The 26,563-nt window shown below is 43.9% G+C and overlaps 1 protein-coding gene across 13 annotated transcripts in view; it reads right to left on the minus strand.

The window, feature by feature from the left end:
• Positions 1-523: 523 nt before the first annotated feature.
• The window catches only part of LOC147124842 (receptor-type tyrosine-protein phosphatase delta-like), a 921,962-nt gene continuing 895,922 nt past the window's right edge, over positions 524-26,563 (minus strand). For 3 of the 13 annotated variants that reach the window (XM_085993952.1, XM_085993950.1, XM_085993946.1), the window contains exons 16-18: positions 16,212-16,799; positions 15,738-15,838; positions 524-1,751 (exon numbers count right to left, since the gene is read on the minus strand). In XM_085993952.1, coding sequence (XP_085850078.1) covers positions 1,491-1,751; positions 15,738-15,838; positions 16,212-16,799 — 950 coding nt within the window. In that variant the 3' untranslated portion in view covers positions 524-1,490. Of the gene's footprint in view, positions 1,752-15,737; positions 15,839-16,010; positions 16,800-26,563 lie in introns of those variants that run through there. The other 10 variants (XM_085993942.1, XM_085993984.1, XM_085993963.1 and 7 more) reach the window with 7 other exon arrangements.

Raw genomic sequence — 26,563 nt, forward strand, 5'->3', positions numbered from 1 at the left:
CCAGCGACGCCCACAGCCCATGAACGAATAAATAAAAAAGCATGGCAGCGCGAAGAACGAAGCGGTGGGCCCAGATCCTGCTTTTCAGTGGCATTTCAGGCCAGGTAGGGTGGGGGCTACAGCAGTAAACCCAAGGCAGCATTTCAAACCCAGGGTGGGCAGTTGATAAAAGCAGTGAGCTCACGTTTCAGCAGCAATGGGCACCCAGTGGGCCCAAAATTGGTGGTAGTGGGCCCCATGGGTGGGTGGGGGGGGAGAACGGTGGCGGAGTCAAGAAAGCAACGGCAGGAGGCCAGAAGAAAGATAAAGATGGGTAATGTTAAATTATTTTTGTCCCATTTTGAAAACTAAAAATTGATGGTCAGGCATTGCTGTTTCAAGAAAATAGCAACAATGTAGGAGGCCCACAGTGTGACAGGCTGACAGGGATTTGGTATTGTAGAAATGTTCCAATAGGAATTCCCACAGCAAGTTTCCATTATAAATGACAAAAAAAAAATCAAAAATTGTGACAACAGGAAGTAAATTTTATGGACAGGAAGTGCATGCCATACGCAAGACTTCTAATAATATATCGATAAATATGTTGTGTTTTCGGTTTAAAATTTAAAGTTACGATTGGGTCAATCTAAAATGGCTGACCAACACCAACTCATTAGGCTACCGGAGATGCTCTTAAGTTGGTCTAACTGTTAATTGAGGCAATTTGACCTTGTTTTTAGAAGTGAAACAGTGTCAATTTGTGAATCATTCAATTTAGAATTGAGATTATCAATTCCGCAAAATAGTACGAGAGCAATCTATGTTTTCTGGCTGCAATGAATTTGCACTGAATGAGTGTAGCTTCAAAAGGCCTCGCAGTTTCAGGTAGTCACTACATAGAAAATCTTCTGCTCTTCTCACAATAACTGTCAATAAACCTCGTGCTCAATTTGGAGCTTGAAATCAAGGGAAGAGTGATGTTTAATGTTTGTATCTTGCAATACAGTTTGGGTGAAGTAACAGTGCAGAAGGGTAATCTGTGTCAGGACACAAATCCAAGAGACTATAGCTTCTGGTTCGTAGTGGGTACGATGTCCCCTTATTGGGAACGCAACAAGACCGCTGGAAGAGAGAACATCTCAGTAAAACATCCCAAACTTCCAGCAGAGAGATCAGTACAATACCACCACCAACTTGGGTGGTTTTAGCCTCGGCCAACCCTTTGGCTCTTTATGAGTGGCGCTAAAAGAGAAGATGACGACTAAAAGCCTGGTAGTCACTCAATTTTAGTCATGTGGAAAATGAAGCTAGTACTAGCCATAAAACTGCTTCAAATTATTGCTGGTGGGAAAGTCCCACCGAATACACAGGCTCGCAATTTTGTTAGGAAAAATGAAAAAAAAACGTCGATTTGGAAATGGTTAAACTCACCATGAGGAAAATATGCTGGTGAAAGAGAAGAGACATGAGCAGAACTCTTAGACTGCAGGTTATTAAGTGACTGTTGCTTACTTCACTGGGGCTGGTGGTGTTGGCACTGCTGTCAGCTCGACGGTCAGCATTCCATCAGAGTTGGTTTTCTCAATCAGGACTGGCTTGGTGCGCAGCAGGTCCGGCGCGGTGTGTGCTGAAACCACTTGCTGTAGTCCCCCTGCACTGTTTCCGCGATTGGTCAAAACAAACGAATACGACGTGTCAGGGGTTAAATTGGTGATTAGCTTCTGTGTGGCTCTCCCATCCACTTCGATGTGGTCATTATTGTAGATGATCTAATCAGTTGCAGGTGCAGGGGGGGGTGGTTGGCGGGGGGAAAGAAAACTCCATTAGTTCCTTTGTAATCCACTGGTTACAATGAATTCAAAATATCAAATCTTAGTTGACACAGAGTAATAGTTCTGACGAAAGGTCATCGACCTGAAGCGTTAACTCTGTTTCTCTCTCCATAGATGCTGCCTGACCTGCTGAGTATTTCCAGCGTTTTCTGTTTATATTCCAGCAAGTGCTGTATATTGCTTTTGTAGTAGTTGTGTTGATTTATTAAAACCGGCAGATAATGCTAATTTCAGAACAGGATGAATCTTATTTCAGAAAAATGAAACTGTTTGCAACAAGTATTCCAGTAACATTTACCCAGTGCTTTTTCTTTAATTAGATTTTTTTTTAAAACTTGTTGCTCATTCACAGAAATTGAACTCTGATATGTCCTGGGGAACATATTGGCCCAGAAATTCAGGTCTGGGGCTTCCCGCGGGTATAAGCCCCCGACCTGCACTTACCTTGCGCGCCGGCCGTTGAGCTGCGGGCCCCCGTGGAATTCCGATCCGGGGCCTGGTCCAGCTGCCGGCATGCAGTGATTGTGTATCCCAGGGGCGCAGTTAGTTCGATGCGTCCCCTGGGATCACGTGGGCCATGGGTAGCCAATCGGAGCAGGGAATGTTCCATTCATAAGTCTGACAGGAAGAGCTGTCAAGACTTATAAATACTAAGGCCCCAAAAGAGAACTAAATCTTCAAATAAATTTTTTTTTAAATCACATTTTTAAAATAAACTATAAATAACATGAAATAACTATTTTAAACAATAATTTAAATTTTTGAAAAAAATAGTTTTATTTTCTAACGGGGCTAAAAATAAACTTACCTTACTTTAAAGTATTTAAAAATAATAAACCTGTGGAAAAAATATTTTAATTTTAATGAATTCACCACTTACCTTGTAAAAAGCAGGCCTTACGCCTGTTTTTTACATTTCTAAATTCTGCAGACTTACCCTCCCGGGAAAACCTGGAGAAAAAAAAAACGAAGTTCGATGTGCACGTACAGCCTCTCCTGCGCACGCGTTCGACCTCTGAACCTCTTCGTTCAGAGGAACGGAAGTGCCGGTTTCCCACGCATGCGCAGTGCATGCAGGAAACCGGCACTTCCATTGGGCCTACGGGTGAGTACCCCGTGCGTACTCACCCGTGGAGACCCGAATTTCTGGGCCATTATACAGCTGCTCCAGGATAACAGAGGTGGGAGAGTGGAGGAATCAAAACATTGAAATTACCTTTTTTTCCCACTTGATAGTATTTTCAATCCAGTAACTGGAGGGCTGGGGGAGGCACCCGGATTGATGGAGCAAATAGTTATCAGAAGTGAAGTGGTCATTAACAAAATCAGAGGCTTGAATCTTCATTAAACATTAGGACCAGTTGAAATGGTTCAGGGTAATTAAATAAATGAGAGTATAAGTACGGGGTGTGAGTAGGGGGTGTGAGTGCTGACGATATTTTTCACAGCTCGTTGGAGATGGGTGACACCAGAGGACTGGGGAAGAGCTGGTGCTTCTAAGCCTTTAATAAGTCAAAAGCTTGATCCAGGGAATTATTGGCTGGTCAGCTTTTACATCTGTACTGGAAAAATAACATTGGAGTCTCACCTACTGAAAGCAATCCAAAGGCATTTAGTGAGAGAGAGAGTAATGAATTCAAGTGACCTGCCTTTCTTAAACCCATATCAGCTTAGAATCATATGATTCCAAGCTAATATGGGTTTAAGAAAGGCAGGTCACTGCCTGTAACATTTGTATTAATTCTGTACAAATACAAGAGACACTGAATTAAGAGAACGTGGTGAATACTGTACATGTCGACTTCCAGCAAGCAGTCGGTAAGGTTATATGACAAGAATATTCTGGCTAGTTCAAAGGCTCATGGGGTCAGGATGGAAATTGTTAACTGCAGAATGTGGTAGCTAGTAACAGTAAACGGGATAGCAATCCGCAGTATCAACTCTGAGCAGAACACCGAGATCTGCTCACCCCCAAGTGATCTATCCTCGGCTCTCTGCTGTTCAGATTTATTAATGGACAGCATGGAAGGTAAAAAAAAATCTAAATCTGGAGGTAAAGATCATATCGTGTGGGTAAGCAGAATTATCCAAAAGGGATACACTGCAAAAAGATCCACAGGAAATTATAACTGGAGAGATAAATAGCATTAACATATGTGCTAAGAATATTTTTATAGAATGAAGGGCATGTTGCTAAATACGGTGCAGCAGAAAGGAAATTCAAGTGCAATGGCAGCCTAACGTTGTAGGTGTCATAAAAACAGAAATCGCTGGAAATACTCTGCAGGTCAAGCAGCATCTGTAGAGAGAGAAACAGAGTTAACAGGCTGAATTTTGCCAATGGGGAGCTTTTGGAGGCGGGACTCCCACTTGTCGGGTTTTAGTCCCGCCTCCATCGAATTTTGGCCAATCCATGCTATGTTGCTTTGATTGACCTTGTTAAGCCAGGCCAGCGGGCTTAGCAGGCCAATTAAGGGGAACCGGCTACAGAGAATGTCAGCGTATGACGTTTCATCTATCAATTGTCATCATTTGCCAGCTCTGTGAAGCTGTCAAACACTGATATTCTCTGTAGTTTGATGAGTTCTTGAATTCAAGACACATCAAACCTCTTTCTTTAGCAGAAATTAGATGGTTGTTGCATTGGAGAATGCAGCAGCCATCTGTCATCTCTGCCGTGGAGGTGCGAGACTCTCCGCATCCCCTACGATTGAAGCCTGCAGGAAGAAACAAAGGTAAGTAAACTTTTTCTAACATTTTCCACTTACCTCACATACTCACCTCTCCACACTTGCACCCATCACTTACCTTCACAGCGCACTTTTGCACCCCCTCGATCCCGCAGACCCACTGCTTGCCTCGGTGACCCTGGCGGGGTTCAGAGCCTTCGGGAAGCCCGCACTTGTGTGGGTAAAATGGGGATAATCCTCTTATCTGCCTGTTAACTACCTGTTAACAGGCAGTTAAGTGGCTGTAATCACCTTCCCGCCTCCAAGGAGACAGGACCCGGCGCGAGTCGGCTACCCACCTACTGGCAAGATGGCACGGAGGCGGGATGGGCACCCGCCCCCAGATTCTGCCATTTTCCCGGCAGTCCCACCTCCATACCCGCCTCCCCAGGGCTGGCAAGATCGCGCCCAACGTTTCAGATTGATGACCTTTTGTCAGAACCTGAAATGTTACCTCTGTTTCTCTACTGCACAGATGCTGCCTGACCTGCTGATTATTTCCAACATTTTCTGTTTTTATTTCAGATTTCCAGTATCCGCAGTATTTTGCTTTTGTATTGAAGGTGTCATCATATTCTGTGGCATGTATTTGTCAAGGCAAATAGACAAACACGATGTGTGAGTGGGTGTGCAGTATACAGAGGTATTGTTACTTTATTAGAGTGCTGCTGCCTGCAGGCACATGGATCTCGAACCTTTGGATGGCACCCACAAGTGAAATCAGACCAATCTCCATTCAGCCAATGATAGTGCAGCCCTACTTTTTCATGAATCTGGCACTGCTGTTCGAGCTATGACCTCCACTGTTAGCCTGCAAAATGTGTTGAGTTGATTCAGTGTAGCAATAAGCCTGTGGTGACACAAAATAGTGTCATGCCATGAGCACGCTGACACATGGAACCAGCTTGGCTTCAACACCCACCATAAAGATTTGCAACTGAACTCAACGTTTGGATGTGCAGCAGTATAGTACTAGCGATGCACATGAGCTGAAACAGCAAAAAAGTGACAGCAGGTATAGCTAGCTTATTATCTGGTGGCACTTGGGACACTTCATGCATACACAGAGAAACTCCTCCAATATAGGCCTATAGGAGACCATTGGTAGACTTAAATAAAAGAATGAGGGGATGACACAAGTCATTTGTTTTTTTGATGCTGCTCTCCCAGGACCTGGACTGCATGGAGCTGCAACTAAAAAATGCCTTGACTCTCTGCATAAAAATGCCTTGACTCTCAGGAAGTGATACTGACAGTGTATAAAAATGTCAGTAAAGTGAGATTGTATTGTAACTGATTGTGATCGCCGCACACTGAAAATGACAGTGGCAGTAAAAAAAAGATTCAAAGGAAAATCAAGGGCAATTCTGGGCCTTAGTTCATAAAATTACAAAGAGACTAAAAGAACTCAATCTGTGTTCTCATTAGAAAAAAGAAAATGGAGGGAACATTTAAAATCATGATGAGAATCAACTGGCTATTGCTTTGTTCGAAGGCGGAAAAGGAGAAGAACGAAAGACATTACCATAAGCTGCCGAATGTACAAGCCAAACGCAACTTGAGTAATTTCTTGAAGCTCAGTTTAAGTGTACTGAACAGACTGCTACTTTGCACACTGAATGTTGAGTACTGAAGCATTCAAAAAAGGATACTTAGAAGTTACTGGGGAAATGCAGGCTTGGTGCACAGCCACAAAAGTGATGAGAATGGTGCTGACGATGAAGAATGATAAATGCAAGGCTGAGTTGGATCGGATGAACATCCTTATGTTCTTGCATTTAACAGGGGAAAGGAAAATGTCCAAACAAAATACAATTCACGCATGTTAAAAACAATTTGACAAATTTCTTTGAACATCAGCATGACTGGAGTACAATGCAGACAGATGTATGAGTTCAAGTGACTGAGGGGACACTAAGAGGTTGAATTTCTGCGGTTGATAACCTAAGTAAAAATGTTGGCACGAGTACAAAACAGGATTTCCCAATTTGTACTCAGAATGACTTTTTTGGTAAAAGTATAGACGGCAGGAATTCCATTTCCTAAATGTCCTAGTCAGTTTTGAAAAAGAAATGAAACTAAGTTTATCTAAACCACAAAGCAACTTTTAATATGCAATACTGTCTATCAAGATAGTTTTGTATGTTCTAGGATACGGCTATGCTATAAATCCGAATACAACTGCAGCTAAACCTTCCCTGCCCCACTGATCCTTATGAAAGACGTTAGGGTGCAGAGGCAATATCTGATTTGAGGGTCTCATAGCTGCATTCTATATTCTCTAAAAATGTTATTGAAATTTCAAAGCTGAAATTGAGCCAGTCTTTTGTTGTACTTAAATGCGTTGTGGAAATAATGGACTCCATCTACTATACGAGTTACCTTGGTAGATAAAACTGTCAGCAGAGTTTAATGAGTCAAAAACACACAGGGCTGGATTTTAATGAGGAAGTTTGGTTGGGAGTTGCGGGCGGGGTGTGGGGGCTCCAAGGCGGAAATCCGGGAGAATGGGTTTCCCGCAGGCCCTGCTGAATTTAACGGCAGGGCCTGATTTGAATGGGAAACCTCTGCTTCCCACCCGCAGCCACCCGGATTGAGAGGTCTCCAGAACATCGCCGGAGGAGTGGGGGGTCTGAAGGGATCGGGGGCCAGAGGAGCAGCAGGGGGAGGGCCGGAGGAGCGGGTGGCGGGGGGGGCGGGGCAGGAGGGTGCCTCGTAGGGGATCGGAGGCCTGGGGGGGGGGGGGGCGGCGGGGGAGACCTCGTTGGGGGGGTCTCTGACCGCAGGGGTGCGTTAGGTAGGGACCCTGGATTCAGGAGGTAAGTGTAAAGGCGCTTGCCTCCTGGATTCAGCAGTCCTCGCCTGCTCCTATTTTTCTATGTTTCTATTCGCTGGCGGGTTTCACGAGGCCTGCAAAACCTGACCAGCTAAAGTTAAATTCAAAATGGAGGTTAAAGCAGGGGCTTCTAGCCTCATTGTAATACTTAAATAGACGGCCCACCTCCTGTCAGCGGATTGGCTACCCGCCCCCCGTCCCGTCTCTGTTAGAACCGGAAGTGGGCGGGTTGGTGGTGGGTTCAGTTCGGGATTCAGATTTTTAACACTTTAACTTCCCACCCAACCCAAACCCAACTTTTTTAGGTAAAAATTCTCCTCACTGTGTGATAATAGTAATGAACAAGTTTGTTCGAGAGTCTGCCGTTTGCTACTTTAACGGAGTTACCCTATTGTAGTGGTTAATTCCTTTGTTAAAATAGCAGACAGAGACATTCGCAAAAATGTTTTTTTTTTAAATCTGCAGATGCTGGAAATCTGAAGCAGGAACAGAAACTGCTAGGAACACACAACTGGTCAGTCAGTATCATTGGAGAGGACAGACAAGTTGGTGTTTCAGATGTGGACAGGTTCTGATGAAGAGTCCACACCTGAAACGTCACCCTGTCTGTGCTCTCCACAGATGCTGAGCGCGCTGCTGTGAGTTTCCAGCATTTTCTGCTGATGTTTGAGGCATTCTTGTAAATAAATGCATTAATGGGTTTGTCACGAACGTGATTTGAACCCAAAAGTCTCACATTAGATTGGCTGAAGATATACGGCTTTAAGATGTTAAAATACTGAACTAGGCACTGAACACAAAAAACTCTCAGCACACAGTCATTGAACAAACTAAGCGATAAAAATGTATTTTACATTGAATTACATAGAATATACAGCACAGAAACAGGCCGTTTGGCCCAACTAGTCCGTGCCGGTGTTTATGCTCCACACGACTCTCCTCCCATTCCATCTCCCTCATCTCAGCCTTTCAGCATATCTTTCTATTCCCTTTTCTCTCATGTACTCATCTAGTTTCCTGCTGAAAGCAGCTAAGCTATTTGCCTCAACCACTTCCTGTGGTAGCAAGTGCCACATTCTAACCACTCTCTGAGTAAAGAAATCTCTCCTTATTTCCCTATTGGATTTATTAGTAACTATCTTGTATTTATGGCCCCTAGTTTTGAATTTTTCCACAAGTGGAAACAGTCTCTCCACATCGAACCTGTCCAACCTATTCATAATTTTAAAGACTTCTACCAGGTCACCTCTAAGCGTTCCCTTTTCTAAAGAAAAACAACCCAACCTGTTCAATCTTTCCCGATAGCTGTAAGCTCTCAGTTCTGGTATCATCCCTGTAAATCTATTTTGCACTTTCTCCAATGTGTATATGTCCTTTTTGTAGTATGGAGACCAGAACTGTGTACAGTACTCTAAGTGCAGCCTGACCAGGGCCATATACAAGTTTAACATAACTTCAGTACTTCTGAATTCTATACCCCTAGAAATAAATCCTAGTGCTTTGTTAGCATTTTAATTGCTTTGCTAAACTGCAATGCTGCTTTTAACGATTTGTTCACCTGTATCCCTAGATCCCTTCTACCCCACTCAGTTTCTTATTTTCTAAGGTGTAGTGATGTTTCTACTTTTCCTACCAAAGTGCATCGCTTCACATTTATCTATGTTAAATTTCATTTGCCACTTAACGGCCCAGTCTGCAAGTTTTCGAATGTCTTCTTGTATTATGTTGCATTCTTCCTCTGTGTTAGCTATAACCCCCCGTTTGGGATCATCTGTAAATTTTCATATTGTGTTACTTGTTCCTAAGTCCAAATCATTAATGTAAATTATGAATAACAGTGGTCCCAGTACTGATCCTTGTGGAACACTGCTTTCTACCTTCCTCCAATCTGAATAATTACCCTTTACCCCACACTCTGTTTTCTATTTTTAGCCAATTTTCTATCCATTCAGCTATTTGTCCCCTGATTCCACATCCCCTAAGCTTTGTCATAAGCCTACCGTGTGGTACCTTATCGAAGGCTTTTTGAAAATCCAAGTATATGACATCTACTACATTACCCTTGTCTACTCTTTCTGTTACCTCTTCAAAGAATTCTATCAGGTTAGTTAAACATGACTTAGCTTTTTGGAATCCATGCTTACTATTTTTAAATATATGCTCTTCTATCACTTCTTTTAGTGTGGATTCCAGTATCTTTCCTACCATTGACATTAAGCTGACTGGTCTGTAGTTCCCAGGTTTTGTTCTATCTCCTTTTGCGTGTATAGAAACATTAGCTGCCCGTCAGTCCTCTGTTACTATCCCCTCTTCTATGGAACCAATGGGCTGGATTTTGTCAATGGGAAGCTTTTGGAGGCAGGACTCCCACTTGTCGGATTTTAGTCCCGCCTCCATCGACTTTTGGCCAACCCACGCTATTTTCCCTTGACTGACCTTGTTAAGCCCGCCCAGCGGGTTTAGCATGCTAATTAAGGGAAAGCTGGTTACAGGTGACGTCAGTGAGTGACGTTTCATCTGTCAAGAGCTTTTGACAGATGAAATGCCAGCGTTTGACGGCTCTGTGAAGCTGCCAAACATTGACAATCTGTCTTGTAAGTTGAGTCTTTATTCAAGACTCAAATAGAAAGCCTTCCTGAGCAGAAAGCAGAAGGCTGCAGCTTTTGACAGTTCAGCGGCCATTCTGCTTTCTGTGACGGTGAGCTGAGGGACTCCCGACACCTGACGGGAGGAAGCCTGCAGGAAGAAGTAAAGGTAAATAAAACTTATTAAAACACTTTACACACACCTCACACACTTACCTCTCCACACTTGCAATCATCACTCACCTGCACACCGGACATCTCGGCCCTTCCGACCCCCGCAGACCGACGGCCCGCCGCACTGACCCTGGCGAGTTCGGAGCCATTGGGAAGCCCACACTTCAGGGCTCAAAATAGGGATTAGCCAAAAACCTGCCTGTTAACTACCTGTTAACAGGTAGTTAATTGGCACTAATCCCCTTCCCGCCTCGAGGAGACGGAACCCGGCGCGGGTCGGGTACCCGCCTCCTGGGAAGATGGCACCCGCCCCCAGATTCTGCCATTTTCCCGGCAGTGCCGCATCCAAACCCGCCTCCTGAGGGCGAGCAAAATCGGCCCCTATATATAAAATATAAAAACTAGTGCCTCCGCTATCTCCTCCGTAGTTTCCTTGAGTCTGCATACCATCTGGACCTGGGGTTTTATCCTCTTTTAGTTTTGCTAGTTTGCCAATAATTTTCTCCCTTTCTATCCCAAACTATTGATATTCTTTTTAAGCTCATCTTCGAATGACGTGTCTATTTTTTTTATCTTCTTTAGTAAAAACTGAGGTGAAGTAGTTATTCAATAATTCTGCCATTACCTGCGAGTTTATCTGGCTCATCTTTTAGTAGCCCTATGCCTACTTTAATTTTCCTTTTGTTATTTATGTGTCTATAGAACACTTTATTATTTCATTTTACATTCCTTGTTATTTTGATTTTGTAATTTCTCTTTGCCTTCCTGGTGGATTTTTTTAAACTTCTCTAATAAGTTCTTCGTATTCCCTTTCGTCCTCCACTCCTTTAGTATCTAAGTACTTCTTGGACCTCTTTTATTTAGATTAAATTTTCTCTTTAGTTCTTTATTCATCCAAGATGCCCCATAATTAGCTTGCTTGTTTTTGGCTTTTAGTGGCATACACTTCTCTTGAATTCTGTTGGTTACCCTTTTAAAGATTTCCCACTGTTTTTTGTCACCTTGTTTTTCAAGATTTTCTCCCAGTTTACCTTCTTCAGTTCCACCTCATAATTTGCTTTTTTCCAATCTACTACCTTAGGCTTTGTCCTACTCGTGTCACTCTCGATCCTAATCTTGAGTCTTACTATGTTGAGATTACTACTACTAAGATGCTCTCCTACTCGTACTTCTCCTGTCTGTTCTGGTTCATGACCCATTACAAGGGATTTTTTTCTTGTTGTGTTTCTTACATAAAGAGTGAGAAAGGAGTCCTGCATATACTGTAGAAACTTGATTTTCTTTTCTCCTTTTGCCACTTCTTCTTGCCAGTTTATTTGGGGAAGTTGAAATCTCCCGTGATTATTATTCTTAGCCTCTTACTCACCTCATAGATTTGCCGACATATTTCTTCCTCCAATTCCTTTTCACTATTTAGTGGTCTATAGTATACCCCAATGAGGGTGATGGATCCCTTATCTTTTAACTCAATGCCGATGGATTCTGTATCTATCTTACTGCGAGTTACATCCTTTTCTTCTGCTGCCATTATGTTATCTTTAACCAGTACAGCTACTCCATAGAAATATAGAAGATAGGAGCAGGAGTAGGCCATTCGGCCTCTCGAGCCTGCTCCGCCATTCAATGAGATCATGGCTGATCATCCAAATTCAGTACCCTGTCCTTGCTTTCTCCCCATATCCCTTGATCCCTTTAGCCTTAAGAAATATATCCAACTCCTTCTTGAATATATTTAATGAATTGGCCTCTACTGCCTTCTGTGGTAGAGAATTCCACAGGTACCCCACTCTCTGGGTGAAGAAATTCCTCCTCATCTCTGTCCTAAATGGCTTACCCATTATCCTTAGACTGTGACCCCTGGTTCTGGACTCCCCGACCATTGGGAACATCCTTCCTGCATCTAGTCTGTCCAGTCCTGTCAGAATTTTGTAAGTTTCAATGAGATCCCCTCTCATTCTTCTAAACTCCAATGAGTATAAGCCCAATCTCTCCTCATACGTCATTCTTGCCATCCCAGGTATCAGCCTGGTGAATCTTCGCTGAACTCCTTCCATGGCAAGAACATCCTTCCTCAGATACGGCGACCAAAACTGCACACAATACTCAAGATGTGGTCTCACCAAGGCCCTGTACAACTGCAGCAAGACATCCTTGTTCCTGTACTCAAACCCTCTCGCTACGAAGGCCAACATACCATTTGCCTTCTTAACCGCCTGCTGCACCTGCATGCTTACCTTCAGCGACTGGTGCACAAGGACACCCAGGTCTCGTTGCACTTCCCCTTCTCCCAATCTATTGCCATTCAGATAATAATTTGCCTTCTGTTTTTGACACCAAAGTGGATAACCTCGCATTTATCCATGTTACATTGCATCTGCCATGCTTCTGCCCAATCACCCAACCTGTCCAAATCATACTGGAGTTTCTCGGCATCCTCCTTACAGCACACACGCCCACCCAGCTTTGTGTCGTCTGCAAACTTGGAGATATTACATCTAGTTCCCTCGTCTAGATCATTAATATATATTGTGAATAGCTGGGATCCAAGGACCGATCCCTGCGGTACCCCACTAGTCACTGCCTGCCACTCGGAAAAAGACCCGTTTATTCCAACTCTTTGCTTTCTGTCTGCCAACCAGTTTTCTATCCAAGTCAATACCTTGCCCCCAATCCCATGTGCCTTAACTTTACACGCTAATCTCTTATGCGGGACCTTATCGAAAGCCTTCTGAAAGTCCACATCCACTGGTTCTCCCTTATCTATTTTACCAGTTACATCCTCAAAAAATTCCAGTAGATTAGTCAAGCACGATTTACCTTTTGTAAATCCATGTTGAATTTGTCTGATCCTGTCACTGTTTTCCAGTTGCTCTGCTATTACATCTTTTATAATGGACTCGAGCATTTTCCCCACTTCCGATGTCCGGCTTACCGGTCTGTAATTCCCCGTTTTCTCTCTGCCACCTTTTTTGAATAGTGGGCTAACATTAGCTACCCTCCAATCCATGGGTACTGTTTAAGATTCTATCGAATGTTGGAAGATGATCAGCAATGCATCTACTATTTCTCGGGCCACTTCCTTAAGTACCCTAGGATGTAGATTATCAGGCCCTGGGGATTTATCGGCCTTCAATCCTGTCAATTTCCCTAACACCATTTCCCTACAAATATTGATTTCTTTCAGTTCCTTCCTTTCTTCAGACCCTATGTTCCCCGACATCTCTGGGAGATTATTTGTGTCCTCCTTTGTGAAGACAGAACCAAAATATGTATTTAATTGGTCTGCCATTTCTTTGTTCCCCATTATAAATTCCCCTGATTCTGACTGCAAGGGACCTACGCTTGACTTCACCAATCTTTTTCTCTTCACATATCTATAAAAGCTTTTAAAGTCAGTTTTTATGTTCCCTGCAAGTTTACTCTCATATTCTATTTTCCCCTTCTTAATTAATCCCTTTGTCCTCCTTTGTTGAATCCTAAACTGCTCCCAATCCTCAGGTTTACTGCTTTTTCTGGCCAATTTATATGTCCTCTCCTTGGATCTTATGCTATCCCTAATTTCCCTTGTTAGCCACGGTTGAGTCACCTTTTTTCTTTTATTTTTATGCCAAACTGGGATGAACAAATTCTGTAGTTCATCCATGCGGTCTTTGAATGTTTGCCATTTCCTATCCACCGTCAATCCTTTGAGTGACATTCCCCAATCAATCCTACCCAACTCGCGCCTCATACCATCGTAGTTTCCTTTATTTAAATTCAGGACCCTAGTCTCTGAGTCAACTACTTCATTCTCCATCTTAATGAAGAATTCGATCATATTATGATCGCTCCGACCCAAGGGGCCTCGTACAACAAGATTGCTAATTAATCCTTTCTCATTACACAATACTCAGTCTAAGATGACCTGATCTCTAGTTGGTTCCTCGACATATTGGTCCAGGAAACCATCCCGTATACACTGCAGGAATTCCTCCTCCACAGTATTGTTACTAATTTGGTTAACCCAATCTATATGTAGATTAAAGTCACCCATGATAACTGCTGTGCCCTTATTGCACGCTTCTCTAATTTCCCTTTTAATGCCATCCCCAACCTCCGCATTACTGTTTGGAGGTCTATATACCACTCCCACTAACGTTTTCTTCCCCTTGGTATTTCTCAGTTCTACCCATACAGATTCCACAACATCAGAGCTAATATCCTTCCTTACAATTGTGTTAATCCCCTCTTTAACCAGCAATGCTACCCCACCTCCTTTTCCTTTTTGCCTATCTTTCCTGAATATTGAATACCCCTGGATGTTGAGTTCCCAGCCTTGGCCACCCTGGAGCCATGTTTCCGTAATCCCAATCAAATCATATTCGTTTACCTCTATTTGCGCAGCTAATTCATCCACCTTATTACGAATGCTCCTCCCATTAAGACACAAAGCCTTCAGGCTTGTTTTTTTAACGCTCTTAGACCTTTTAGAATTATTATTTACTGTGGCCATGTTTGATTTAAACCGTTGATTTCTCTGACTGCCACTTTTGTTTTTCTCCTTATCTTTTGCTTTTATCCTTGTTTCCCTTTCCTACTCCACCTCCCCTCATTCCTTCCCTTTTCTTCCTAAATATGTTAGATCCTGCAATAGTTAGTTGCCAATCCTGTTCTCTATGTAGCCAAGAAGGCGGCTCACCACTACCTTCTCAAGGGCAATTAGGGATAGGCAATAAATGCTGGCCTTGCCAGCAACGCTTACATCCCATGAATGAATGAAAAAAAACTATATCCAGATCCTCTCTACAAATTATTACCTGTAGATCATCCATTTTGTTTTGAATACTGCGTACATTGCTGAACAAACAGTTTAAACTGTTTTTATTTATTATTCCTCTCGCTTTGTTTTTAATATGCTCTATAACTTTATCCAATCTCTGGCCATTCAGGTTATTTTTATTCCTTCCTTCAGTTTGTCCTTTAATCTCCTTTCCTGATTCTTTTGTTAGATTTCTGTAATTTCTAGCGGTTCCCTCCCCCTCACCATGTTATAAGTTTAGAATCTTATTTACAGCCCTAGTTATCTTTTCCATGAGGACCTTGGACCCAGCCTGGTTCAGGTGCAGCCCGTCCCAACAGTACAGCTCCTTCCTGTCCCAGTGCTGGTGCCAGTATCCCATATGTTGACTTTCCTAAACTCTTTGTACCTATGCCAATTTGCACGTGGCTCACGTAATAATCTTCAGCGAAACCACAAAAAAATCCGCATCACTCTTTTACTGAAGCTTCCAAGGACTGTAATAAAAAGTAAACAAACTAAACTCCCCTCAGAAGCCCATACTTGTTCCAATGTGCCAACAAAAGATTAAAGGGTAGAAGTTATTGTCAGTCACGTTAATCAGTTTAAAATAAGTGGATTAACGTCTGTGTTAACACAGTGGGCAGTAGAATTTGGTACAAGTTAAGCATTTGCACAGTAACATCCACGATAGTAATTTCTACCCTTAAGAGATGCGAGTGGCAAATAATCTTATACAATCTAAAACTATGCTGCACCTCCGCAGAATCGAACATAAGCAGTGTCACAGGAAACATTTACAGTGGAGGCAAAATAACTCACTTTGAAAGGAATGGCAGTGTTGTAGTTCTCAGGAATCTCCCACGTTAACAAAACTGATGTCTTCATTACAGCTTTCACGTGAAAATTTTTTGCAAACACTGCTGAAAAAGGAAGAAGAGTGACAATTTAGATGGGACTGCTCCAACTTTCTGCTTGGACCGTATCAGTGCTCTTATCAGTTGAACATATATACACAAATCACCTCTCCTTCCTGTATTTTGCACAACCTGTTATCAACTTGAATCTCTGTAAATCTTAGTGAGTAAAACTTACCTTTGTAAGTCATGCAGTTTTATGCAGTCTCAACAGTATGCATGTACTGCAGCACAGAAGTCCCCAAAGTATATTAAGTCTCAAGAACTTTACCTTTCAAGTTGGTAGAAAGCAGTGAGATCTAATGTATAATCTTGTGACCCAACTCCCTAATATCGTCACCCACCTGCATCTAGGAGCACACAAATAGACAAATCCTACCTGGATCCAGTGGCAGTGTCCGGAATTGAATACTAGGACTATATGGACCAGGACCTTTACTTGTATGAGCTCGCACTTTGATATCATAAGTGGTGTCTGGTTTTAGATTGATGATTTTCAGACTTGTCTCAGGAGAAGCCACAGAGAGCTCTATTGGATTGTTTGGGCTGTTGATATCTCTGTACAGCACAATATATTTAGTGATAAAACCATTCCGTTCCGCCAAGACTGGTGGTTGCCAGCTCAGCTGAATACTTGTAGCCGTGGAGCTATCAGCACGTGGGTTTTGGGGAAATCCACTTGGTCGGTCTTCCGGGATTGTGATTTCTTTCACTATCTCTTCCCCGAAGCCGACTTTATTTTTTGAGGAGAGTTTGAAGACGTAAGAGGTGCCTTTGTGAATGTCAGTAGCTGTGTAATGGTCATCGCGCTCTGAAAACTCCAACGTTGTTAGCAGTTCAGAGTCTTTGCGTCCAAATTTTAAACGATATCCCAGAGTTGGTCCGAAGGTTTCTACGGGAGGGTGCCATTGAATAAGAGCGGTGTTCATCTGTGTATGACTAACCAGAAGCCTGGGTTTCCCAGGAACTGTAACAATAAAGTAAGACGTGAATTAAAATTCTTTCATTGGTATCCCCATAAGGTTTGTATACAAGATACACTTATCTCATAGTTCTATAACCCCCCCCAATTTTTTCAGGCGGCAGCTGTTGATGATTCTGCCATCCCCATTTGCAACATGTAATCTCTCCTGCCTTCCACCCTATCACAGACTGTCCCTTTTGTTCTTTCCTCTCCTCCCGCCCCCTTTCCCTGCACCTGCTTAAAACCTGTTCCATCTCCAACTTTTTCCAGTTCTGACAAAGGGCCCCAGACCTGAAACGTTAACTCTGTTTCTCTCTCCACGGATGCTGCCTGACCTGCTGAGTGTTTCCAGCGTTTTCTGTTGTTATTTCAGATTTCCAGCATCCGCAGTGTTTTGCTATTACACTTAGCTCATGTAGTTGTCAATTCAAGAACGAGTCATGTATCACGTACAAAAACCTGCGTTCCCTGAGAACCACCTCCATCACACATTATGTTTGGTAAATGTCTCAGGATTCTGGTTCTGGTGAAAATACAGGCAGGTGTTAGTTAATAAGATTAACACAAGTATCCAAAAGATGTGGCAAGATGGTTTTAGGCAAGAGTTGACAAAGAATAATCAATATCTATCAGTAAGTCAGAAAGCTCCAATTAAGTTGAAGGGTGTATACAATATCAAACTGAGAGAGAAATGTTCCAACAGTTCAGAATGTCATTTGAACTTTTAAGACAAAATTACAACTCATTGACATTGGTAAATGTGCTGTTGCTTGTGGCTAGACCTGGAGTCCAGTGTTTGATATTTAACCGTGGTCCTACTGCATCTTAAATGTGTTGGTGTTCACCAATAGCTGCAATGCAGGAAATTTACTGAAGCAATATTTCATAACTGACATAAAGCATATTACATACCTTACTGTTACAACTATTTATATAGCACCTTTAACATAACTAAAACACCCCACAGTGCTCATCAACAGAGCCGTCAGCAATCATCCACTAATATTGCCAACATTAATTTCTAGGCTATAATAATATTTATATTGCTATTTACTGACCACTTTTAAAACTTGCTTGAGGTTCAATAACTCTGTTTGGTAACCGTTCCCAAAAACCACTTAATCCTGGTTATTCACATTGCAATATGTGCTATCACAGTGCACCTGCAGTATTCACTCAAGGTGCAAGTATTTTATATGCTTATTCTTCCCTCCTTCCTCTACGAAGCCTTTCTTTTTCTGAGCTATTTACATAACAGAAAAGAGTAGCTCCTTTCAGTGACATACAAAAGACCCTCATTCCAAACAATACAAATTTTATTTGGAAAACACTGGAAAACAGACTGAATAGATGAAATCTTTTTTATTTTTGATGCTCACAGGAGTTATTATTTGTAAGTGCTCTACCTGCCTGTGATACACTCCGGGTAATGTAGTTCTGTAGCAGCACTGAAAATTCATACTTCCATATCTCTGTCCTGCCCTAATACAGACACAGAATTTGTCACTAGGAGCTCGAATACGGCACTGGCTGTTACGGTGCGCTCTGGGCATTGTAGTTCCATAGAGCAGGGCAAAAACTACAGCCCCTTCCCCATCATGCATCACACACACAGTGGGTCCACTGCAGCTAGAAACCCTCAACACCCACATTTTTGAAAGTGGTGAAATTACCAACTCAAACCTACGCAGGGGGAACTTTTTGGAGGCATTTCTAACAATAAGTGACCAATTTTATGGTTGAGTGTGCTCATTTTTTCTCCAGCGCTGTGTATTCTGTTATCCTATAAATGTTATCCCGAGTTGTACATAGTATCCTGAGTGAAGAAGCAAAATTATGTTTGTAAATTAAGTGAAGCAATTGTTTGAGTGATTTTTTTTCTGATTTGAGAGGTGTTAATCCCAACTATTTCGTAACAGCCGTTAACAGAAATGTTAATTACATCAGGTCACTGCTGGCTGAGCTCCTGTAAGATTTTGTTAGTCTTACCTGAAGAAATCTGGTCAATTGGGTTTTGTCTACAATAATGGCCATTTCATGCCTTTCATATGTTGCTTAACAGCCTCTTAACTAGTTAAGTAACAACTAAGGATGTTAATCCAGCTCCAGAGAGTGGAAAACTGTAAGGAATTTAGCAGAGCAGTGAATTTGTATAGTGACAGGGCCATAATCAGATTTTAAATGACTGCCTTATAGACCCATGGCATTAGAACCAAGGCCGCGATTTTATTAATGGAGGCGGGTTGGGTGCGGGTCAGGTGGTTTCCGACTTCCAATCCCACCCCCAGCTGCATCCAGCTCACAGATGTGATTTTGCCTTGATTGACCTTGTTAAGCCCGCCCTGCGGGCTTGCCGGCCAATTAAGAGGAAGCTGGTCAGATGACATCATTTGATGATGCGTCATCTGCCGGTTTTCTTAAAGGGACCAAGCACAATTTTATTTTGACAGTTGATTTCTCAGTGTTTGACAGCATTGGGGTGCTGCAAACACCGACAATCACTGCACAAAGGTGACCTCTTGAACCCAGGCTCTCCAATGACTCCCTCCATAGGCTGGAATAGATTGCAGCTGCAGGTGAGGTGACAGAAGCGATCTGTCACTGGTGAGAGTGGTTCTCCCAATGAGATGGCACTGGACATGGATTTCAAAACTTGTAACCTAAAGAAATGTGTAAATGTATTAAAAATGCATTTCCCAACATTTTCTTACCTCTGAGACTCACCATGTGCAACACTGGATCCTTTTACACCACTTCTGTAGCTGTCATCAATCCAGAAACATTGCAGCAGGCTCACAACACGCTACACTTACCTGGCGTGGTGTCCGGACATCAGGAAACCCGAGGCAGAAGCGGCAAAATTCAAAAATAGCCTGTCAACTATTAGCAACTACCTGTTAATAGGCAGGTAATTGCCTTTAATCCTCTTCCTGCCGCTAGGTGTCGGGTCCATGCGCAAATCGGGGACCCGACACTTGGGAAAATTGTTTGGAGGTGGGTTGACGGCAGGAATCGCAACCCGCCGTCAATCAAAATGATTTTACCCTTTGACCGCCTCTAAACCCACCCTCTGAGCGCTGGCAAAATCGCGGCCCAAGTGTTTGCTTCCATGTGTGGTGCAATCATCCTCCAGGTTTTTGAATTCAAAACAAAGACGACAATCAAAGGTTTAAAAATTGTGCACATTGCTGGAGTAATTTCTTTGAAAATTATACTTTAATGTCTTGTTAGCTCTGGTTTCCTTTGTATTAGTAATAATTTAGTTACACATCCAAACCTTGAGATTTCCAATTTCCCACAAATGAGGGGATCTAATAGAGGTGTTTAAAATTATGAAGGGGTTTGATAGGGTAGAGGTAGAGAAGATGATTCCACTTGTCAGGCAATCCAACACTAGGGGCCAAAAATATAATATTATCACTAATAAATCCAATAAGGAATTCAGGAGAAACATCTGTACTCAGAGAGTGATTAGAATGCGGAACTTGCAACCATATGGAGTCTGTTCCATCTCTAACTTTTTTCAGTTCTGACGAAGGGTCATCGACCTGAAACGTTAACTCTGTTTCTTTCTCTACAGATGCTGCCCTGGCCTGCTGAGTATTTCCAGCATTTTCTGTTTTTATTTCAGGTTTCCAGCATCCGCAGTATTTTGCTTTTGTACCATAGGGAATAGTTGGAGCAAATAGCATAGATGTGTTCAAGGGAAAGCTAGCTAAGTACATGAGAAAGGAACAGAAATATATGCTGATAGGGTGAGATGAAGAGGGGTGGGAGGAGGCTTGTTTGGAGCATAAACACCGGCATGGACCAGTTGGGCCAAATGGCCTGTTTCTGTGGTGTACATTCTATGTTCAGCTGGGCTATAATGTATAATTTTATATTGTATATAGCTGTTCATTGCACCGGAACTTTTCAACAGCTTACCACTCAGCTGTTTAAAGTGCTACACACCCAGCTTCGCAGCTGATTGACGTGCTGGTGAGCACAGTGCAGTTGGTGTTTAAAAGCCCAATGGTTCGATGGTGGGGTGTGTGCTTATTCTGTGGAGCTGTGCTCCCAGACAGCCCTCTCCCACTAATAGTAACACTGAATCAGCTAATACAGTACAACAATCACAGGAACATCCATGATGAACAGCTACTCTGTGAAAGAGCTTATCTGTTCACTGTTGAATAAACTTCAGCTGGGCGAGTGAGCTCATTTGTACCTGGTTGTTTTAATTACCCCTGTACCAAACTGCCACATCGTTCCCTGAAAGCCCATTAACAAGGCCTTAACAGATATTAAGCAACAGCATGTTTTTCAAAGAAAATTTCATTATTTGTTTCACTCCCCATTTTTTTGTATTGGGTGCAGAAAACAGAGATAGCCCAGAAAAGACAAAGGGGGAGAAATTGGGTCGCACCCCTTTGGGGCACTAACTTCGCTGGAGCGCTACTTTAACGCCCCGAAAAAATTAGTGCCCCCCGCTGTAAACTGATTGGTAGTGCCCCAAGCAGGAGGCGGGACACTACTGGAAGCGCTCCCCCTCCCTCTTGGGGCGCTACCATTCAATATCGTGGTGCTACGTGCAGCAGCGCCACACGTCGGCACATAGCGCCGCGGTACTACAGGCCTCCCTCCTCTGATTAAAGGGGAGGGGCCTAGCGCAGTGCTCACCAGGGCCCTGCTGGACCACCGGGGAGCGAGGTGCCGGGAAAAGAGCTCGGCACTCAAGAGGAGTGCTGGGCTGACCGATCGCGGCCGGCACCCCGCAGAAGGAGGCGAGGGGGGGCAGGTGCTGGCAAGTGGCCCTAAAAAATTTGGTCACCCGGCACCTGCCCTTTAATTTGCACTGCCCCGGCCACAAACATGGCACCCTGACCCTGTCAGACATATCGTCCGGCGGTAGGTCAGGGGGCGCGAGCGAAGATTGCGGCTGGGGCGTGAGCAGGACACTGCGCACGGCGATGACTTCATCGTCGGAGTCGTAGCACCGCGGGGTGCTGCCGGCTACCGCTAACCTCCCGCTGAATTTCGCGGGAGGCGTTAGCGGCGCCATGCCCGGGCGCTAGGTGCTTTGCGCCCCATTAGCGCCCCAACCCAATTCCCCCCCCAAATTTTTCAACTAGCTTTAATGTCTGTTTCTGTCACCATTGCCAAAAAAAAAATATTTGCCCTGACTGGTTGATTTTGTGGTAGTTGCTGTGTTTGAAAAGATTTGAGTAATTTGATTGGGTGGTCTTGTTGGTGTTGACCTACTCCTGAAATGAAAGTTTTCCTATTTGTCCATTGAACAGAATCATTGTTTTCATTGTTATGCATTTCGCCAATGGGATATTTTAGCCAATCACCACGATCAGCTTATCAAATAGTGACTATTTAAGCCAATCATTATTTTTTGCCCAATTGAGCATGGGGTGCTTTATCCTATGGAAGCGTTAATTCAGTGGTTGTGAAGTTGAGGTGGCATGAGGCAAGGCCTGGGAATTGTGCATCTAAACCTGGGATCCTTGTTTGTTTATAAAAGGCTATCTGCTTGTTGATAGAATGGATAACTTTGGGGTTGATGGTGGTCATGGGCCATGACTGTGGGTTTCTCAATCTTCACAGCTATCATTTGATGTTGCCTTAAGGATGACACCAGTGGCATTCAATTATTACTATCTCTGCAACTGTTGCTGCAGAGCTCTGTGGAACTAGATGAGCCTGCTATCCCTGCAGAACAGTGACAACTTCAATGTGGATGAACCTTGTTTTCTGGCCAATGCTACTCCAGGTGACCGACTTGATCCAGTGATAAATGCATTCAGTGCCACTGTGCCCTTTATAACCACAGGGAGCTGCGTTCATCAAAGAGCAGATCCTCAAATCTTCTGCTACCATACGGCACAGTTGAGTAATTGCATTACACATGAATCTCAACCTCCTCTGACACTGATCTTCTGTCAGTCCCAAATGTGAGATTCTGCCTATAGGTCCTTACCCTTGGATATGGACTGTTTCTGAGTCCTACAACTGTGGACCCTCATCTCCTATTTGTCCTGCTACACATGCATTTTTTAAAACATCCATAAGGTTGACACTGAGTTGGCCCAGTGTCATCAACAGAATTTTTTTTAAAACACATGCCCTTTTTTTTTTAAACAGACACAACTAGCAAAGGAATTTAGACAGAAAATATACTTCAGCAAAACAAAAAAAACTTATAAAACTAAATCATAATATTATCGTTAATGTCTATAAGGCACTCTCTTCCTTGCGGTGCTCACCAGTCGCGGAAGGCCTCAGGCAGCCAGAGCAACCCAAACCCGCCCCATCCCATGGACCACGTGTGCATCCTGGACCTATAGATAGCCACCTTGGCCAAGCCCAGGAGCAGACGCACAGGAAAGTCCTCTGACTTTCCAGCCCCCCCCATTACACCAGGTGGCCAAAGTTTAGGAGTGTGGGGCTAAAGTGAAGCCAGAGGTTGAGGAGCAACCCCCTCAAATAATTGAATAGGGGCTGCAACCTCTCACATTCAACAAATATGTGGATCACGGACTCATCCAGGCCACGAAAGTTACAAGTGACTTGGGAGTCTGTGAAATAACTTAAAAACTTACTGCAAGAGACTGCTCCGTGTAAAACTCTCCACCCTGGATTCCCAATGGTGCAGACTCCGGCACAGAGCCTCCCATATAGAGAGCGTGCCACTGAGGCCCCCCTGCTACCCGCCTCTGCCAGATGGAACGCCAAGTCCTGCTGCACACACAACAGAAGATCGATCGATATTGCTGTGCTGCTGCTGGATTTCTTGAGGGGCTTCCTCCTGTTCTTGCCAGTTCTGAGCTGGACTTATGTCTAACAGGTGTGCAGGATCAGAGACGTGGTCCACGCTCACTGGATCAGCTATACACATGCACGCATGCATAAACATGCACAGTTAATGAGATTTATTGGTATTTTGCTGACAGCTTTGCCCATTTGTATCCAATTATCAGAAGCTATGAGGCATTGCTATTTCTTGGTACTGTTATATTGGCACCACATTTAAGATCTGCAAACTCTCCCTCTCCCCCTCCGGACTCCTTTTTATCTGCCTAGTCTTCAAATATGTCATTCATTCAGTGCAGGAAGCATTTTAAAAATAATAATAGCTGCAGCCAAATGTCTGTTGCGGTATTGGGGGTAATTTTGACTTTGTGCGATTGTGGAAAACAGATGATATTGGATCAGCGGCCCATTACACATCTCTCCCAATTTTAACTTAATTGAAGTCAATGGAAATGAAAATCAGAAGAGATGTAAAACGGGCTGCCGATTCACTACCAGTCGGTTTACACTGCTGCACAAAGTCAAAATCCACCCCCATTCTTCTTCTTAGGCAGTCCCTCGGAATCGAGGATGACTTGCTTCCACATTAAAAATGAGTTCTCAGGTGAATGATGAGTCCAATGCGGGACCCTACAGTCTCTGTCACAGGTTGAGGTGTGCTCCTTCCGCTGTTTGCGCTTGGCTTCCGCTTACTCCCGGCGAAGAGACTCAAGGTGTTCGGCGCCTTCCCGGATGCTTCTCCTCCACTTTGTGCGGTCTTGGGCCAGGGATTCCCAGGTGTCAGTGGGGATGTTACACTTTTTCAAGGAGGCATTGCCTTCCATTCGAGGATGTTTGGGCTGATACTCACGAGCTATGACTGGGGTTTGCCTGCAGTACCAATGAGATAGGACAGTGAGAAAGTTCAGTGAGAAAAATAGAGTGTGCTGGGCCAGAAAGATGGCAGCAGACATTAGTTGCAAAGCTTTCAGACAGGCCTGTGTAATGTGCGTGGTGAAGAACGATGTCTTCTGTTTCTGAATGTCAGCTACTGGAATGAGTGCTGTGGGTTGAGCAGATCACCTGGCCCCCTCCTAAGATGATACTCTCACAAATCAGATACCTGTGAAAGGGTATGCATGGAACCACAAAAGATGTAGCCCCATGCTACCACAACTAAGAGAAAACTTTGGGTGTTGAGGGAAGCCCAAAGCAGAGCACCATTCACTTTCAACAATTAACATAGAAACATAGAAGATAGGAGCAGGAGTAGGCCATTCGGCCCTTCGGGCCTGCTCCGCCATTCAACGAGATCATGGCTGATCATCCAAACCCTAGCACCCAGTCCCTACACCAACAGCCATCCCACCCAAGCCCTATCCCCGTAACCCCACGTATTTAATCCCCCCTAACACTAAGGGTCAATTTTTATCATGGCCAATCAACCTAACCCGCACATCTTTGGACTGTGGGAGGAAACCGGAGCACTCGGAGGAAACCCACGCAAACACGGGGAGAATGTGCAAACTCCACACAGACAGTCACCCGAGGCCGGATTTGAACCCGGGTCTCTGGCGCTGTGAGGCAACAGTGCTAACCACTATGCCACCGTGCTGCCCCTAGCTATCTAGAACTGGGGCTTCTTGTTGCTTTTACTCATAGTTTTGTGGAATAATCCATCTTCGAACACGATCTTACACAGCTACTGTTTATGAGCGCATTTACACAAGGTTAATATGGATGCGTATCAGTTTTGGCTAAACATGTGTCGTGTGAATAGGGTGTCAACTCTGAAGCGAAATGGAGTCAGACTCTCTCCTTCAGAGAATATCACTCTGCCTCACTTCAATGTCAGATCGGCCCATGACTCGAGATTCAGGCTGCAGTTACACTCTGTACCAACTGTACAATTGTAGTGTGAATGTACCCCAAGTCACCCTGCCTGAGCAACAGTCAACAGAAACATCGGCCGGAATTTTGCCTACCTGGGCGGGTCCGGAGCGGGCGGTGTCGGTGGCAGGTCGCGACCCCGCTGATGGATCCATCCCACTGCTGAAAGTGAACTTACCGTAATGGGGCCTATTAAGCCCGCCCAGCGCGTTACCCGGCCCAATTAGATGGAGTGGTTCTGGTGATGTCATTCAGACGCATTTTCAGCCGGTATCTTTAAAAGGATCATGGCCACATTACATTTGAAGTTTAATCTAACATAGTGCTGTCCATGCACTACAGCATTGGGGTGCTGCAAACACTGACAATGACTGCACAGAGGCAGAGGGCTGCACCCAGGTTCTCCGATGACTTTGTCCATATGCTTATGGAGGAAGTCAGAGCACGCAGGGAGACCAAGACAGCCTGGTTGCAGATTACAGAGGAGGGCACAAGCAGGGATGTGGTCAGGAGGACCAGGCTGCAGTGCCGCAAACGTTTCAATGACCTCATTAGATCAGGAAACATTAGTACAAAGCCACACTCAACCTCATCCTGCTGTGCCACTCAACACATCCCCATCACACTGCCTTCCCTACCCTACTCCTGCACATCCTTACACCAACTTACCTTGCACCTCCACCCATCCCTCTCTATGTTCATTATCACTGCCCCATCTCAATAGCCACCCCTCACACTCACCCTCATCTTAGTGCAATCATACCAACTAACAACACACAAGGGTAGCCACTTGAGTGTTTTATCCAATGTTTTTGTAAAGTTTCTGTTAATGTGAGGTTAAACATAAAAATCTTTATTTTCAACGCTTTTTGGTCTTGGACAGATTTGCGTGCATCTTTGGAAGTGGCTTAGTGAGTTGCAGTGAATGGTGAGACATAACGGTACCCCCCGCAATGGTAATGAGCATGAAAGGAATGGCTTGGTCATTGCAGGGATGCTTTAAGGTGTTGGTGTGGGGTGGTGCCAACCTGGCACATCATGTGGCAGCCATCTGGGTGTTTGGCGTAAAGTTAACTAAATCTGGCCATGATGAGTCC

Source organism: Somniosus microcephalus, chromosome 1 (genome assembly GCF_052327205.1).
Source record: "Somniosus microcephalus isolate GS21.2 chromosome 1, FLI_Smic_1.0, whole genome shotgun sequence".
Classification (NCBI taxonomy): domain Eukaryota; kingdom Metazoa; phylum Chordata; class Chondrichthyes; order Squaliformes; family Somniosidae; genus Somniosus; species Somniosus microcephalus.